The sequence below is a fragment of the Dama dama genome, chromosome 21, assembly GCF_033118175.1.
Source record: "Dama dama isolate Ldn47 chromosome 21, ASM3311817v1, whole genome shotgun sequence".
Classification (NCBI taxonomy): domain Eukaryota; kingdom Metazoa; phylum Chordata; class Mammalia; order Artiodactyla; family Cervidae; genus Dama; species Dama dama.
In genome coordinates this window covers 23504416-23521290 of record NC_083701.1, presented here as the reverse complement: position 1 = coordinate 23521290, position 16875 = coordinate 23504416, and the positions used below count along the sequence as shown (strand labels likewise).

Here is a 16875-nt window from a genome sequence, read left to right as displayed (position 1 = left end):
CAGGGGATCTTCCTGATCCTGGGATCGAACTCGAGTCTCCTGCGTTGGCAGTTTGATTTTTTACCACTGAGCTACCTAGGAAGCCCAGTATGAGGTGATACACACCCAGTGAACTTCAGAAAGCATGCCCCTGTCCCCCCACTCCCCCCAGAGAGCGTGCTGCTGCCCCGCATCCAGGTCTGGCTATAACATCTTTCTCAAATTCTGTGGTATCCTATGGTGAGCTCTTTAACAAAGAGCTCTTTTCTTAGGAGCTTCAGATTGCTAGACATCTGTGGATGGACTTCAGTGAATTCACTTTGAAATTACAGACAAAATTTTGCTTGGGCTTATGCCTGATATTTCTGGAAAGAAGATCCAACAGTGTCATCAGGTGCTCAGAAGGAATGAGATGGGCTGAGATCTTACTCCTAAGAAGAGGAAGTGATGAAGCGAGGTCATCAGTCTTCTGAACAGCTTCGGTCTGAGCTGAGCAGGTATAAGCAAACTGATAGAATAAATTGCCAGGGTGACCTTTGTGGAATGAGGCCCTAAGGTGCCCAGATGTGCACACGGTACTCAAATTACAGTGCCATCTACACACGGTCCTGCTTTCCTTCACTTACGTATCACAGCCATCATTTTATTTTTGTTTATAGAACTGTTCTAATATTTTAAAAATAATTACATAGGATTCCATTGTATGGCTATACTGCAATTTATTTATCTGGCACCTCATGGATAGATATTTATAATTTTTATTCTAGTTTTGGTCATAAACAGTGCTACCCTACAGATCTTTGTACATATGAATTTGCATAACATATCACAGTGTCTTTTCGCTCATTCCCTTCCAGCACAGGATATTGTGATTATCTTTTGGACATTTTCCTGAATGAAAGGTGAATACTATGTCTTTTACTTGTTATTTATTCTCTGGAAGATGTCCATATATTTATGGATTATCCATATCTGTTCTTCCATGAAATGTGTGTTCACATTTGCCCCATAAATACAATCTTTCTGGAGTATGAAGTGTTATAAGTGAGCAGCCAGAGCGCTGAGGCACAGCTCCCATTTCGCCAGCGGGTGTGTGATCTGATCCCGCTCCAGAACACATTAGCCACGTCTCCGTTTTCTCTGTTCAATGGTTTTTTGCTGGATCTGTTAAGGCCAGCTGGAAATCTGATAGAAAAGTTAACTGCCAAAAGACTAACAATGCACTGATGCACTAAATAAAGATTTGTTAATACCCGAAGTGATATTCCAGGAATTAATAGGAACAGAGCAGATTAAGAGGTCAAAAATTCTATAACATGACCCCAACTTGACTATGAACCTACTTAAGGAAATGCTCGTAGCAATCATCATATTTTTGTTTTTCTTTCTAAAAAGTAAAGAATGCTTTGTTGTAACCATAGATCTCATTATTATCTATAGAAAAATAATTTTATGTCCTGTAGTGAAAACGTATAAAACTTCAAACGGGTTGTGATATTTAAATGCAAACTTTGAAGTTTTATTCCTTGAATAGTCTCCCTGTAGGTTTTTGGAATTTGGTCTATTTCTTTTAACATGTGCTTGATCCTTTAAGAGCATATTAGGAATTTGGCTCCATAAGAGGTGAAGGGCCAAGCTCTGTATTGAAGGCAAGCCTTGGTAAGTCGTAAGTTTTTCTGTAAATTTCAACGTGGTTATGATAAAATCACGGTTTCAACTCAATACATATTTGTTTTATTGCAAAGCTAGATGTTTCACCTAACTCAGATTTTGGATATAAAGGTCAGAATAAACTAGATTGTGGTTGGGGGCCAGAGGTAGGGGGGTCAGGGAAGTGCTAAAGAGGACGAGAACAGGGGAAGGAACGTTCCAGGAACGAGGACCAGCTTGCAGCTGAGAAAGAGCATGGCGTGGTAACGGGACTGAGAAGTCAGGTGTGGATGAAACGCCTCGTCTGGGTTCCTGTGAGGAGAGACACGGGACTGGCGAGGTAAGGGGGGGCTGGCTCATACTTTTCCTTTGCTAAGGGATGGAGCGTTTGTTTTCCAGCAAAGGGGAATACTGGAGCGAGAATGTTGCAGCGCACGGGCTTCTGACTGTGGTGGCGCCTCTTCTCACCGCGTGGCTCCTGGGCTCTGGGTCACAGGCTCGGGGGTTGTGGCCCAGGAACTTTGTCACCTCGAGGCGGTGAGAAGAGAAGCCGCCACAGTCGGAAACCCGTCACGGCAACTAGAGAGCAGCCCCTGCTTGCCTGGCCAGCTAGAGAGAGCTTGCTCAGCAATGGAGAATAAAAATAAATAAATAAATCTTTGAAAAAAAAAATACAACCCTGCCTTCATACACCATATGCCTTGTCTTTATACAGAAAAAGATATACATCCAACCACAAACATCCGTGTGAGGAAGAAATAGTTATTGACAAATTCTGTTAGAAGAATAAATGGGCTTTTATATTAATAGAAGTGGCAAAGGAAATAACACCTGAAGATACCACGGTTTAAAATGGAAAGCTAACCTCTCTGCTGAGCAAGGAAAATAGCTCTCTGGCTCTCTCTCTCCTTTTCTAATTGAAGTATAGTTGATTTACATCTACAATTTCTGGTCTACAGCAAAGATATTCATTTGTATACATTCTTTTCCACTGATAGATAATAATACTGCAGTGGACACTTTAAAACCTGTTAAAAGGGTAGATCTCATGTAGGGTCTTTTTACTATAATTAATATTACCATGTGATAGACCAAGAAATCCACAAACGAAAGGGGGGATGTGCAACAGAAAAAGATTCTGATTGTTACGTCCAGTCAGCGTGAAAGGAAGCCAGAGCCCACGACGAGCCTCTCACAGCAGAGGTGAGCCGTGACTGTGTCTATGTGCGAGCCTGCACGAACAGCGGAGCCGACGGAGCGCAGGCCTTGGTACTGGCAGAGATGGGCTTCACTTCTGCTCTTCCTTCTTGTTTGTCCTTGAGCAAGTGGTTCGACCTCCCTGGGACTCGGATGCCTGGTATATAAAAGTTGGGGCTAAGTGAGATCTCAGCTTTGAACTCGACAATTCTATGATAATATTAAAGAGAAATAGTTTTTTCCTAATCGTAAACAAATGTGATGTGAACTTCCTTCTGTGGCTATATAACATAATTAGTAGGAAAGGTGTTACACTCCATAATTACTAGAGGACTTTCTATAGCTATAATTCTGACTAAAGATCTGAGAATACTGGCATTGATGTGCTTGGAGAAGTGCCAGGATTATTGTTTTAAAGTGGCTACAGCAAAGAATCTAGTAACATTCAATAAAACAAGTTTTTTTTTTTTTTTTGGCTGTTGTTGTTGTTAGAAAGGAGTTTTAGTAAATAAGAGATGCTAACTTATTTTTCATCTTTTTTTTTTTTTTCCTGCCCGGAGAATAAATGTACATAAATGGGTGCTAAGTTGCTTCAGTTGTGTCCAACTCTGTGAGATCCCATGGACTGTAGCCCACCAGGCTCCCCTGTCCATGGAATTCTCCACGCAAGAATACTGGAGTGGGTTTCACCTCTTACTTCGGGGGATCTTCCCAACCCAGGGATCGAACCCCATGTCTCCTGTCTCCTGCATTGGCGGGCAGGTCTTTACCATGTTGCCATGTGGGAAGCCCTAAATAAATGTATGCAGTACTGAAAATCCTAGGAGATGCACAAACTTTCCCCGTGTAATTAATGAAACCTCTCCCTTTTACTCCCCAAAATATCCCAGTTTGGATGCTAAGATGGAAGGACACCCTACTGTTAGTAGATTCTTTTCTGCTTTGCTTAATTCCAAACCCACTTCAAAGATATTCTTCATCTGGTTCTCAAGTGGCTTCAGATGGGCTTTATGAAAATCAATTGCAGCCAGAAGAGTGGGTTTTCCTCTTTCTTTTTCATTTCCTAGCTGTGGGGTTATTAAGAGCCATATTTCCAGCGATCCAACACGTTGATGCGGTTTCTGCTCTGAAAGGTAAAGAGCTCAGAAGTCGTCATTCCCTCCTATGATGAGAAAGGCTGACCAACGGAAAATCAAAGAATTTCCCTGTACTCATCTGAGAACTGCAGCCACAGGGCACCCTCCCCCCAACCTCTCACCAAATCTGGAGGGTCTATCACAACCAGAAAGGTCCCTGGAGCAGAAACTGGGGATCCCAAGCTGGCAGAAAGATTTAAACCAGCCCTCAGGACCCTCTCTGCCCACCCTGCTTCCTAGAGAATGTCCATTCCATTCTCCACAAGTTTCCAGAACTCACAGCCCAATATATCTTTATGTGTTTTTATTAATTCCAAGGACTCAAGATTGGCATGGAATTTATTACAGCAAATTTAAAGCATTGCACAATTTCACTACAACTTTGAAGAGATTCCCTAGGGATTTTTTTTTTTTACTTGAAAATTTAATCAAATAACCCCTTGGTCATGAATCTGCCTGGCCAGTTGATGGGGAGTTGTGTTCACACCTGCAGTGACGTGTACTCCACACTCAATTCAATTATAAATCTCGGTGACCTCAACTCACCTACAGATGGCACTGAACGGCATGGAAACGGTTCAGATCTGCTTGCTCTCTGTAACTACAGTGACGTATCCAGTTCTGCAAAATCAGTGAACAGCCCCTGAAGTGGCTACACAGCAAAATGGTGTGGAGTTACATGAAAACTGAAATCCTGCTTCGTTCAGTCAACAGGGAAAGGCTTGTATCGTCTCTAATCTTCATTTGTTTTTCAATCAACTTATAACGGCTGTACATGGATGTTTCTCAGAGAAAATTTGACTAAGCTCACTGTCAACTACAAATGGGCACTCACCATGGGCACTTGCTTCTACAAGGCTGAAATCACGAGCTACTGCAGCTGCTGACCTTCAACACCTCCTGAAAGGAGTTCAGGGTGGAGAGCAGAAATGAGGAAGGCTGTGCTCGGGTGGAGGGGAGGAGGGGGAAACTGGCAGGACAGGTCTTCAGGTAGCTTGGTATTTTCAGGAGCCAATTTCATAAGCCCAATTCTTATATCTCCGTGTGTCTAGAAAAGCACTAAAACCCTTCATGGAGACCACTGCTCCTTGTGACTAGCAGAAAGTTTCTGGGAAAATTTGTGCTTGATTGCATGTACTCTCCCTTCACCAAAATCACACACATACTAATCTTGCCCCACTGTCTCTTTGGAGTGGTCTCTCAGAGCTATCTGAGGTGCTGTCTCCCAGGCTGCAGTCCTCATTTTGCCCCCAATGAAACTTAACTCACAGTTCTCACATTGTGCATTTTTTAAAGTTGACGTCACCGCCCCTTTTGCTATTGGGAGTTGCAGGGATGGGGTGTTTCTGTTGAAACCGCGCCCTCCCCAGGGAACACAGAGTACTGCAATCTCTCTTCCTCACTGAGGACCCAGTATCCTTCAAGAGACCGTCTTTTCACAGCCAAAGACTTCTTCTTCCAAGCACCCCGGAGACTCCAGCCTGTTCCTCTTAGGGCTCCAGTCAGTCCTTCTGTATCTGTTGGAGACGATGTTGGTGGCAGCTCAGCCTCTTGGTGCTTTGTCCTAAAAACACTGCCTCTCCTCGGCCTCCCTGGGGCTTTCCCATCCTCTGGAAGTCCTGAGACCCTGTTGCTAAGAGACCCTTGTATGTGCTTAGTTGCTCAGTTGTGTCTGACTCTTTGCAACCCCATGGACTGTAGCCCACCAGGCTCCTCTGTCCATGGGATTCTCCAGGCAAGAATACTGGAGTGGGTTGCCATGCCCTCCTCCAGGGGATCTTCCAGACCCAGGGATCAAACCTGGGTCTTCTGTATTGCAGGCAGTTTCTTTAACTTCTGAGCCATCAGGGAAGCCTTTATATATATATATATATATATATATATATATATATATATATAATATAATATATAAGAATATATAGTATATTCTTTCTCAGATTCTTTTCCATTATGGAAGATGACTTCCTAACCCAAGGACACACATCTTACAGACATAACCTCTCCCGGGGCCTATCTTAACATGCCTTGGTGGTTAGAAGACTGCAAAGAGTGTCAATCAAATTAACAGCTGAAGTGATTTTTTCCATCTATTCTATATGCCAAGTATATAGGAAATTATAGGGGGGAATAAATTTTTGCCATTTATATTTTAGGCAATCTGCTACTTTGGTTATTTGTAGTTGAAAGGTGCCAGTTGTTGCAGCTGTGTTTCTTTTTTTAATGACATATTTTGAAAAAACATTCAGGTTTATAACCAATATATGTTAATTAGTCATTTCAGTTTTTTCCCTTGAGATGTTTTAAACCATAACTGACCTCATTTTTCCTCTTTCACTCTTTATTCTTAATAAAGGTATAAATTTATGAATAGCAATCTGATATTAATATAAGCATGGACTTATTAAACAAGGGAATTTTATGTGTTAGGGTAAAGTTAAATAACACAATATTAATACATAGCTTTATGGTTTCTAGAACAGACACTTAGAGTTGAGAGATCTCAATTCTGCGATCTTAGAAGGCTTAAGTTATTTTGTAACTTTTAAAAGTGGCTCAGTTTTCATCAGTTTGTATTTCTGATAAGGTCTCTTTCATACACATTATTATTGGACTGAATATTTTAAAATAGAAGTAGGCATTTTATAAACAAAGATTCTAGGCTGAGGTTGTAAGTGAAACCAAGTTATTGCAATTTGATGGCTCAAGCCATTTGGTATTAAAGGACTTCTGGGGAAGGTGGGGGAAAAGTGCTTCCATTTCATTTTTCTTTCAGTTTTGTATTTGGATGTAAGGTAAGGTATAGCCGATGAAGAAGTAACCAGACCACCTCTGGTTCATTTATGTGACAGAACACTAGATGGCACTGTCTTCCTCGGGAATTGATCAGAATTTTTTCAAGTCCATTTGTCAGGGATTATGTTTCTTTTGTGTTTTCCAGAAATCAGATAAAAATATTCCCTTCACTTTCTGTTCTTAATGAAGTGTTAACTGTGTGAATAAGCATCTACACTTGAAACAAAGTGGACTGTTTAAATAATGCAGCTGAGTAAATGACGGGTTGGTAGCTCTTTATGGCTTCTGGGAACCAAGACTCCTGGAACTAGTTTACTTTTTCATTGCTGTTGATGCTAATAAACTTTAGAACAGTTTCAGGTTTCCGTAAGCATCTCAGAGCTAGTATGGGGGCTCCCATGCACTCCGCCTCCAGGTCCCCATTATTGCTCCCTCACTTTAGTGGGGCACACTTGTCACAGCTGATGAAGTGATGTTAACTCACTGTTAGCTGAGGCCCAGACTTCACCCAGTTTCCTTAGCTGTTACCTCGTGTCCTTTTTCTGTCCCAGGATCCCTCCGGATGACTGTTGTACTTGTCGCCACCCTGTCTCCTGGAGCTCCTCACGACGACCTCGGTGGTTGCGAGGTTACTGACTGGCTGTGTGTCTGCTGCTCCTGTGCGGGTCAGGCTGGGTTATGGACTCCGGGGAGGAAGACCACACAGGCCGGGGCGCCTCCTTGCCTGGCATCAGGGTGCTCACTGGGCTCCGGCGTGTCCGACTCTGAGACCCCATGGCCCACCAGGCCCACGGGATTTCCCAGGCAAGAATACTGGAGTGGGTTGCCATTTCCTTTTCCAGGGTGCACACTATTTAAAAAGTTAATTTATTTCTAATTGGAGGATAATTGCTTTACAATACTGTGTTGATTTCTGCCATACATCAACACACATCAGCCACAGGTATACGTATGTCCCCTCCCCCTTGAACCTCTTTCCCGCCTCCCAGCCCGTCCCAGCCCTCTAGGTTGTCACAGAGCGCTGGGTTTGAGCTCCCGTGTCAGAGCAAATTCTCACCTGCTATCTATTTCACGCATGGTAATGTATATTCTTCCATGCTACTCTCTCAATTCGGAAGTGTCCACCAGCCACACTATTGATGTGACCAGTCACTGTGTACGTTGACCTTCGTCTCCCAGCTGAGGGGGGGGCTTGCCGGGCTTCCTGTTTCCCCAGTGTCAAGGTACCTTTTGCCTCCTTTTCTATCCTCCTCTCCTTGGAAGGAAGTCACTTTTCACACTGAGAACGTGAGGAGCTGGGTGTGACGAGTCACCTCCTGGTAGGTGAAGTATCTACTGCATTAATCATCTGGAATTCTTCTGCGTTGGAAAAATTTCTCTTCTCCATTTATTCACTGGTTTATTTCTTTAGAACAGTGTAGACTCATGAATATTTATTTTACCCTCTGGGTTATAACTCGATACTACTTTATTTTGTTACTCACATTTTTCCAGCTTTGGCCCTTGGGGGAATCTTTCAGTTGGCTTCTGTGTGCCTTTGACATACCTCTATCGATGTATTTTTTTCTTTTTAAGCAACTTTTAAATAGATTCTGTTCAGCCTACAAATGGGATTTCACACTATTATTCTGTGAGCATGACTCTATTCCATTATTGGAGTAATATGTTAATAATGAAAACTGAAAGATAGATGAAAGTAGAAAGAAAAAAAAAGCCTTCATTACTTTGTCAATCTTTCTTACTATTCGTGTGTTCTCTGAAAGTGTTTCTTTTTTCATTATTATTTTGCATACTTTTTTTACATTTCCTCTTTAAAAAACAGGTTTACTCATTCTTTGTAAATAATTTCATATCCTGATCGTTTCTTTAACAATACATCATGGCTATTTTCCCCATGTTATTACATATATATTACTTAAAATGTCCTCCATCGAATTAACCTTTCCTTTAGCGTTGAATTGGCTCATAAGTATCTTCAGTGTTTAATTCTGGATGCAGAACAGACCTTTAACACACAGGGACTGACTAAATTATCTCTCAAAATTATCTGTTTCAACATTTTAGAATTACAGTGATGAAATGAGTACATTTGAGCCTACAAGTTCTTTAAGCACTTTCACCTTATTTCATGTATTTAAGATTGCTAGGAGTTGAGCTAGGTCCAGGAGAGCAGCAATATTTTTGAAACCCTTGATTCATGTTTGGATTTTACAAAATTGGGCAAGCTGTATGAGGGCAGCCTAGGAAAAGGAAGGGGAAGATGTTGTCCAGACCACGCAAATAAGCCAGGGGTCAACAGCCGAGAAGCTAAGCAAAATGAGCTGCTTAGTAAGAAATAGGCTTTTCATAGAAATGACGTCTAATTCAGAGCCTGGGTGCTGCCCTGCTCAACACAAATTCTTACTCCTTTACTGAGAAATAATGCAACTAACTTAATTCCACGTAGTTCAAGAAAATACACGAGGAGATGACTCCACATCCTGGGTGGTACTAGTCACCTTATCCCCTCAGGAGTTCTCATAAGTGGGCAGAACAGTGAGAACTTGTATTTTTCCCTAAGACCTCTGCTTAATCACACTACCATGCTGTCCAAAATATTCATTAAACAGTTAACACAGGTGACTGAAAACAGAAAACACTACAGGCCAGACTCTTCCACATTTAACCAGAGGTCGTACATTAAAAGAATGAAATGGAATTTCTTTCTGTCATTTTTTGTTTTAAAGTTATTTTTCTCTCCAAGAAGAGAGTTCAGCCCTCGTTTTGTATCGTGTGGCATAATAACACGGAATTTCTTTCTGGGGTTTCACATTCAGAGGTTAAACCTCACGCACATTGTCCATGTGTCTGGTGGGGAATCCTCTCTGCCCCACTCGCCCCCAATTCTCCCGTGAGGAGCTCACAGGGTTTTCACTTCATCTCGTCGCAGCTTCGTCCTTGGGGAGTGGGCAGGGAGCAGGGGTCCTATTTTCTCATCCACAGCTCTTGTTCCAGAAATTTGTGTATGTGTGAATTCTCTTCTCAGAGGACTTTCTTGTTATACTATTGATTGATAAGAAGAAAAATTTATTTTTATTTGATTCTCTGGAGTTGAGGGTTTTCATTGGATTTTTAAGTTTTTCACACTCTCCTTTTCTTTATTTCCTATTACAGACTGAGCAGCTCTCTGGAATACAATTGGGATATTTTTAAAGCTGTTGACAGATGGGAAGCTGTTGTTCAGAGAGCTAAGTGACAAATGACTGTGGATGTGTGTGTGTGGCGGGGGGCATCCGTGTCGAGGTGTCCTTAGAACGAAGTGCATTCCAACCAGCCAGCACCCGACACAGTGCCTGGCACATGGCAAGTGATCCACAACTGCCTGTTGATTGACTAAGTGAACAAATAGCTGGTACTTTATTGTGATATGATTCCCGAGCTTGAGATTTTGTTGTTGTTCAGTCACTCTGTCATGTCCGACTCTTTGCGACCCCATGGACTGCAGCACGCCAGGCTTCCCTGTCCTTCACTATCTCCTGGAGTTTGCTCATGTCCATTGAGTCGATGATGCCATCCAACCATCTTGTCCCCTGTCACCTCCTTCTCCACTCTTGGAGCCAAGGATGGTCCCAAAGAGGGATCCAAGGGAAGATGACACTGTGTCCCAGAACCAGAAACTCAGGGGTGGGCCAGGAATCTGTGATGAAGAGGCAATTCCGAGGCCTCTAAGATTGAGAGTCATGCCCTAGCTCTACAGTCTGGGGAGCTCTGTCCTTTGATGTCCACCCCCCACTTTGCTGCCCTCCTCCCCCCTCACTCCAGCCTCTCTCTCCCTGCAGCCTTCTCTTCTGCTGCCAGCGCCCCGTCCCTCCTCTAAGCCAATCCTGATGGTCACTTCTTTACAAAGCCTTTTTGCTGCTTGTCCAGGCCTGTCTTTGTAATCAGCCCCACCACCGCTCCACAGAAAGATCCTCTTCACCTCCCGCCCCCCAAAATCGTTTTCCTGCACTTGCATGATCGTCACTGCCCTTGTCGCGTTAAAGCTGGCCACCTGAGACAGTTCAGTGAAGCACTGTAACAAACGACCACTATTAACTACGGGATAACGTTCTTTCAAACTAAATACAGGGACAAGAAATTAGGAGTGATGATCCACTTTGGAGAGAAAATGCTTTACAAAGAAGGATTCAAATCCTTTGACAGGGCAAGTGTTTTAACATCTGCCACCTGTACCCCCTTGCCCACATCAGAGTGACTTTCAGGGCAGTTCGATTTGGGAGTCCACCATCAGTGATCAGAATTGAACGGAACGCCCCCTTGTGGTCTTTTGTGAAAGAGCATCTCCTTTTGATTGTGGTCTTTGCCCCCTACTGCGCCCTTTATCTATTTCAGCAACCACAGTTCGCTGGCATCTCTGCGGTCACTAAAACCACTAGACATTTCTTCCTACTTGAACTTCGAAGCCCCAGGCCGACCCCTGATCAGAGAGTATTTCAATGACTACGTTGCTTCAGGGCTTCCCTGGTGGCTCAGACAGTAAAGAATCCATCTGCCAATATAGGAGACAGGGGGTTGATCCCTGGGTTGGGAAGACCCCTTGGAGGAGGAAACGGCAACCCACTCCAGTATTCTTGCCTGAGAATTCCATGGACAGAGGAGCCTGGTGGGCTACAGTTCATGGAGCCACAAAAGGTTGGACACGATTGAGCAATTAATATACACACATGTGTTGTTTCAAAGAGATGCATAAATATTTTGCAACTTGCAGCATAGCTGCATAAAATAGGTTTTGAGTAACCACAACCCCTTGTTGGTCAATTTGAACTGGACACTTCACTAACACTAAAAGATCTCACATACTCTTCAAGCTCTCTGGTCCTTCACGTTGGCTCCAAAACCCCAAGCCACACATTTTTTTAAGAACTCATTTGGTGGTAAAACCTGATCTGAAGCTATGTATAGGCTATATTCATTCCACTTCCTATGAACGCAGGCATTTTTCCTACAGAAATGTTTTATTTGTTTAGTGGTTTCTTCTCCAGTGATCACTGAGAGAAATCCACCAAATATTCAGTATATTTATTGTATTAGCCTTTCAAATAAAAACAAAAACAAAAAAGCAAACCTTAAATCAGAAACACATCTGACCCTAAGGTTAGCAGATGAGGGTTTAAAAACTTGTCTGAGCCCCAGCATAAAGTATAATTTTAAACATTCACGGATTGTTTTGTTTTGTGACATGGCATTGACTTTTAGTGCTATTAAATAAAGCCACCTTTGATTCTAGAAGTTCTGTATTAACAGGGCACAATGATCAATCCAGATTATATCTGAAAAATCTTATCAGTAGCCTACAGATGGAGGCCCAAACCTGCCCCTATCATTTCCAGATTTAAGGGAAATATTCGAGATCACTTGGTGACCATCTTGGGGACCCTGTGACATTTTTGGCACTTGCTCCTACTCCAAGTATTTAGATTCATAAGAATACAGGAAATTAAACTGGAAGGCTTCCCTCTTACACATCTCTCAGATTAGGACTTTCTGGGATAAATTTTCATCAGTTTAATAGAACCTCAATGTCATGAAATGGAGCACAAATGTTATCAAAGCAATTCATTCAAAAGCGTAGTTTCCATAAGTTGTCTTTTTAAAGAGTGAATGGTGAGTTAAATACTTGCATGATTTTTCTCCCCATATTAAAATTTTTAGAAGAAATTTTCTCTCACATCTGCCTGGACTTCAAGTGTGGCATCTTGTAAGTAGTTCCTTTGCCTGCTTAGAACATCTAGCTGAGTCACAAAGATGCCACTGTAAAGGAATTTCACTTGTTTTATTTTGCAAGAAAATATGAAGAGAAACCACTCTATTCCTTTTGTGGCCCTGAATGCAACTAATTTCTCAGCCGTGAATCAGCGATCCTAGCGTCCAGGTATTCCAGAGTGACTGTGTGAGTTCAAGGTAATCTTTTTTTTAAAGTGCCAAAGCACAAAATGAAGAGAATGGTGGGTGTATGGGTATCTTTGTGTATCTATTGCCATTATTGCCATCAGGAAGAAAGGCAAGGCACCCCCCGGTTCATCAGAAAACTTCACATAGTCGAAGTGTAGAGATAGAGAACTGATGTCTCATTCAACCAGCAGAAGTAGAAATGCAGGTACAGAATGGGGGAAAAGGTGGGTGGCGTGAGAGATGCTCTGATGGGAATTAAGCATGGGCATGGAAAGTGGCTTTAAAATCAGAAGGGTGGGGGGCTGACCCATAGGATGAGCAGTTGTTTTAATTCAGTTGAATTTATTAGATGCTGGTACTTTGCTTCCTTTTAGCTTCAACTTCCTCGGATGTAGTTTGTTTGAGCAAAAGGAAAGCCTTCAGCACAGGCAAAATGAGAAATGAGCTTACGTTTAACTTCAGCGCCCTTGATCTGTCACATTGTGTAAGCAAACAAATACGGCCCCTCCTCTAATCGACCCTCTTCTCTGCTCCTGGGTGCAGTGTGTACCCTTCTGTGGTGTACTGTGTGCTCTAAAAGCTGACCGAGACCTGCTTTGCCGGTGGGATTCTGACAGTACCCCGAGAAGCCCTCTGGAGGGCCTATGGAAGCACGAAGTGTCCCCTCCTCCCAGGGACACATGTCAGGGCCACGAGCTCTACTTTAGGTTCAGCGAGCTTTCTGTTCGTAAGAAAGGAAAAAGCCACACTTCCTCCTCCTCCTTCCTCCTCTACACCCACAGCCACCTTTAGGAAGGCAAGCCATCTAGGGAGAGAGAAGTTCTTCTTTTGAGCAGATCACTTTGCAATACAGGTCAAAGCTGGGGCTGGCTCTTGAACCTGGGCGTGCATTGTACTCACCTTAGATTCCTGGGAAGCTTTTCAAGTTCACTGACACCCCCGTATTTCCCCCACCCAGGGCAGAACAACAGAGTCAGGATCTTGGGGATGGGAGTAGGGTGGGCATTGTGTTTTTCAAATTCTCAATAATGACCTGGGACATGAAGATGTAACCAGCCTGCACATCTCTGTGGACCCCGAGATTAAACAAGTACCTCCCCAGCCCCTGGTTCTGCCAGTCAGGAACCCGAACAGTGCGTGTTGTCTGCTGAGCACCACCCAGTTGGACGCAGGTCAAGAACAAGCGAGGAGGCCCAGGTGACAGCAGAGATGCGGAAGGCAAAGGAATTCAGACTTGACCTGGGGGCGGGGTGGTGCGTGGGGGACAGTTGAATGTAAAACTGCCAGACGAAGCAGAATGGAGAAAAACAAGGTGAAGGTGAATTTAGTCATTTCCTAAGACGTTCTTTGGCTTTGGGGATTCCTTATACTCTCTCTTGATGCTGGGTCATGTGTAAGCTTCTGCAATGGAGTGTGAACAGGTGTGTGTATGTAAAAAAATGCAGTGTGGTGAGTTAGGTCACCAGCTGTGCAGACATTAGATGGTGATAATAGTTCACCTTTGTGAAGGTGGCTCTTATGAGTTGAGAATTTTAGAATACTTTAGAATGGACCTTTAAAAAAGATTATATGGGAAAATTTAGGGGAAAGTAGAATATTTCATCCTTTTCTCCAGGCACACAACACCTAGGCAACACATACAAAGTGAAATTGTAATGGTGCTTGATAGATAAGCCTGGCTTCCCTGCTGGCTCAGTGGTAAAGAATCCACAGGCCAGCGCAGGAGACACAGGAGAGGCGGGTTCAATCCCTGGGCCGGGAAGATGCCCTGCAGGAGGAAACGGCAATCCAGTCCAGTATTCTTGCCTGGAGAATCCCATGGACAGAGGAGCCTGGTGGGCTACAGTCCATGGGGTTGCAAAGAGTCAGACAGGACTGAGCTATTGAGCACCCATGCATGTACTTTACTAAGCCTGTTTGAAAACAAATCCTGTTGGGCCCCCGACAGGGATGATGGGTGTCCAGGCCACCAACTCCTCAGTTCTCCAATCTGAAAACACTCAAAGGGTGGAGAAAGAACTTGTACACATTTTTCAAACGATGTAACCAATGGAATCACCTCCCAACCCCCACTCTCCCACCAACTGGTACCCATTTTTATATTGACAACAGTTGGAAATGTTAAACACCAGTGAAAAACTTGAGATGTTACTGGCCCAGGTGTATTAAAATAAGATCAAAAATAGAAATATTAGATATATACACAAACAGCATAGGTGAAATGTGATGTGATATAGCATTTTCCATTCAAGCTTACAGTAGAAAAATTTAACAAACAAAACCTCTCTCTCACTTGCTCCAGTGACTCAGGAAAGCCTTCTCACTCATTTAGTTTCCAGCATAGCCTCATATAAATAGACTCACACAGATCACACACAATTTAGAAAAGATTGCTGAATCACAAAAATAGCCCCCAAATATGGCATTTTTACTTTCTAGAGTACAACTAAAATGAATACTTGATCAATAAAATAATGTTCAGAATCATTTGAAGCAGTGAAGAAAGCTCTGATGTTTTATAAGGTCCTAGAAGGTTTTGCAGAGATTAGAATCATCTTGTTTGTCCAAACTACAAGGTCCAAAGAAGTCTGGATAGAGGAAATTGTGGAATTGAAAAGCTGGACTGTTAAAAAACATTCCTTCTATTGGCAGAGCAGTTCCTGAAGCTCCCTTCCAGGGGAGCTGAGAAAACCTGGATGGCTGGGGAGTCTGTGTCGCTTAACATGGTGGCCCTGCCTGCTTGCTGATGACACTTTCAAGGAAAGAGATTCCTCTGCCCAGCTGGGGTTCTGAGTGATCTCGGAAGGAAGTGCTGACCAGTCCAGATTTCAGGGGGTGGGAAGTCACAGAAATCTGGAAAGGACAGGGAAGCATCTGACTTCACCTGCGAAATCTAACAGGTTGGATTAGTAGATTTTTTTTTTTTTAAACAAATAAGCTCAAGCATAGAGAACATACAAAGAAGTGTCATGAAGACATCTGGTTATTTCAGTTGTGCTCCTGTCTGCGATTTACAGAAATGGCCTCCAAACCTCTGTGTCACATGCCCCCTTGTAAACAAGGGGCCGATGTGGGTGCACTTTTGTGGGATAGGTGTTTTCTTCTCAGAAACCCATGTCCAGGTGTTGGACTTGCAGAGCCAGTGTGCCCGCTGGGTGCAGGCTGGTGGGCATATCGCCCTTGAGAGGAGAATCCTTTCCTGTGGAAGAAGTTCTTCCTGAGTTTTAGCCTTGTTTGAAGGAAGCAAGGACAACCAGGGAAGCCAGCCCAGGAAATAATTAGTGACCAGGGACTGTTTTTCCCTTTGGAGGGAGGCGGCGGTCCTGTGCGTGGCTCGAGTCCCCGGCACTAAGGCTGCTGCTGGTACTGGCCCTCGGTGGCCGTGTAGAAGTCGCCCAGCACACTCTGTAGGTAGTCGAACGTCGGCCTCTCCTCTGCCTTTTCCTTCCAGCACATCTTCATGATGTCGTAGAGCTCATCCGGGCAGTTCTCCATGCGAGGCATCCTGTACCCTTGTGACAGGGCGGTCATCACATCCGCGTTAGTTCTCCCTGGAGGCAAAAAACCCACAGGTACCATTTAGAAGCCAGACTGAGGGTTATGTGATGCAGTGGTACCCGCCTTCTTCATCCCTGGTTGGAGCAAATGTCAGAGGATGCTGTGGGCTGAACTGTGTTCCCACAGTCCCCGCTCTTCTGGAAATTCCTATACTGAAGACCCAGCCGCCCGGACCTCAGAATGGGACTGCGTTTACACATAGGGCCTGTAAAGAGGTGACCAAGCCTTTAGGGTGGGCCTAAGCCCCCATCTGCCTGCTGTCTTTATAAGAAGAGGAGATTATAACACTCTGGAGATGCAGGGAAAAGCCAGAGAGAAGACAAATGGAGAGGATGTTGTCTCAAGGGCCAAGGATGAGCCTTGGAGAAAGCAATCCTGTCTACACCTTGATCTTGGACTCCCGGCCTGAAGAACTTCGAGAAAATACATTTCTGTTGTATGAGCAATTCAGTTTGCAGTATTTTGTTACAGCAGCTCTCAAAACTGGTAGAGGGGCTAAGGACATTTCTGTAAGCAACGTAATCATATAAAGGAGGTTAGTACAAAGAGGATCTAGGCAGCATTCAGCTGCCAAAGTAAAAACAGGTGAATGTGATAAGCAGAAGACAGAGCAAGTTCCCTTTAACGACAA

At 43.6% G+C, this 16875-nt stretch overlaps 1 protein-coding gene across 8 annotated transcripts in view; it reads right to left on the bottom strand.

Moving 5' to 3' along the window:
- Window positions 1-14562: 14562 nt before the first annotated feature.
- LYN (LYN proto-oncogene, Src family tyrosine kinase) overlaps window positions 14563-16875 on the bottom strand; it is a 110699-nt gene continuing 108386 nt past the window's right edge. For all 8 annotated transcript variants that reach the window (XM_061123329.1, XM_061123332.1, XM_061123328.1 and 5 more), the window contains exon 13: window positions 14563-16237. In XM_061123329.1, coding sequence (XP_060979312.1) covers window positions 16035-16237 — 203 coding nt within the window. In that variant the 3' untranslated portion in view covers window positions 14563-16034. The remainder of the gene's footprint in view (window positions 16238-16875) is intronic.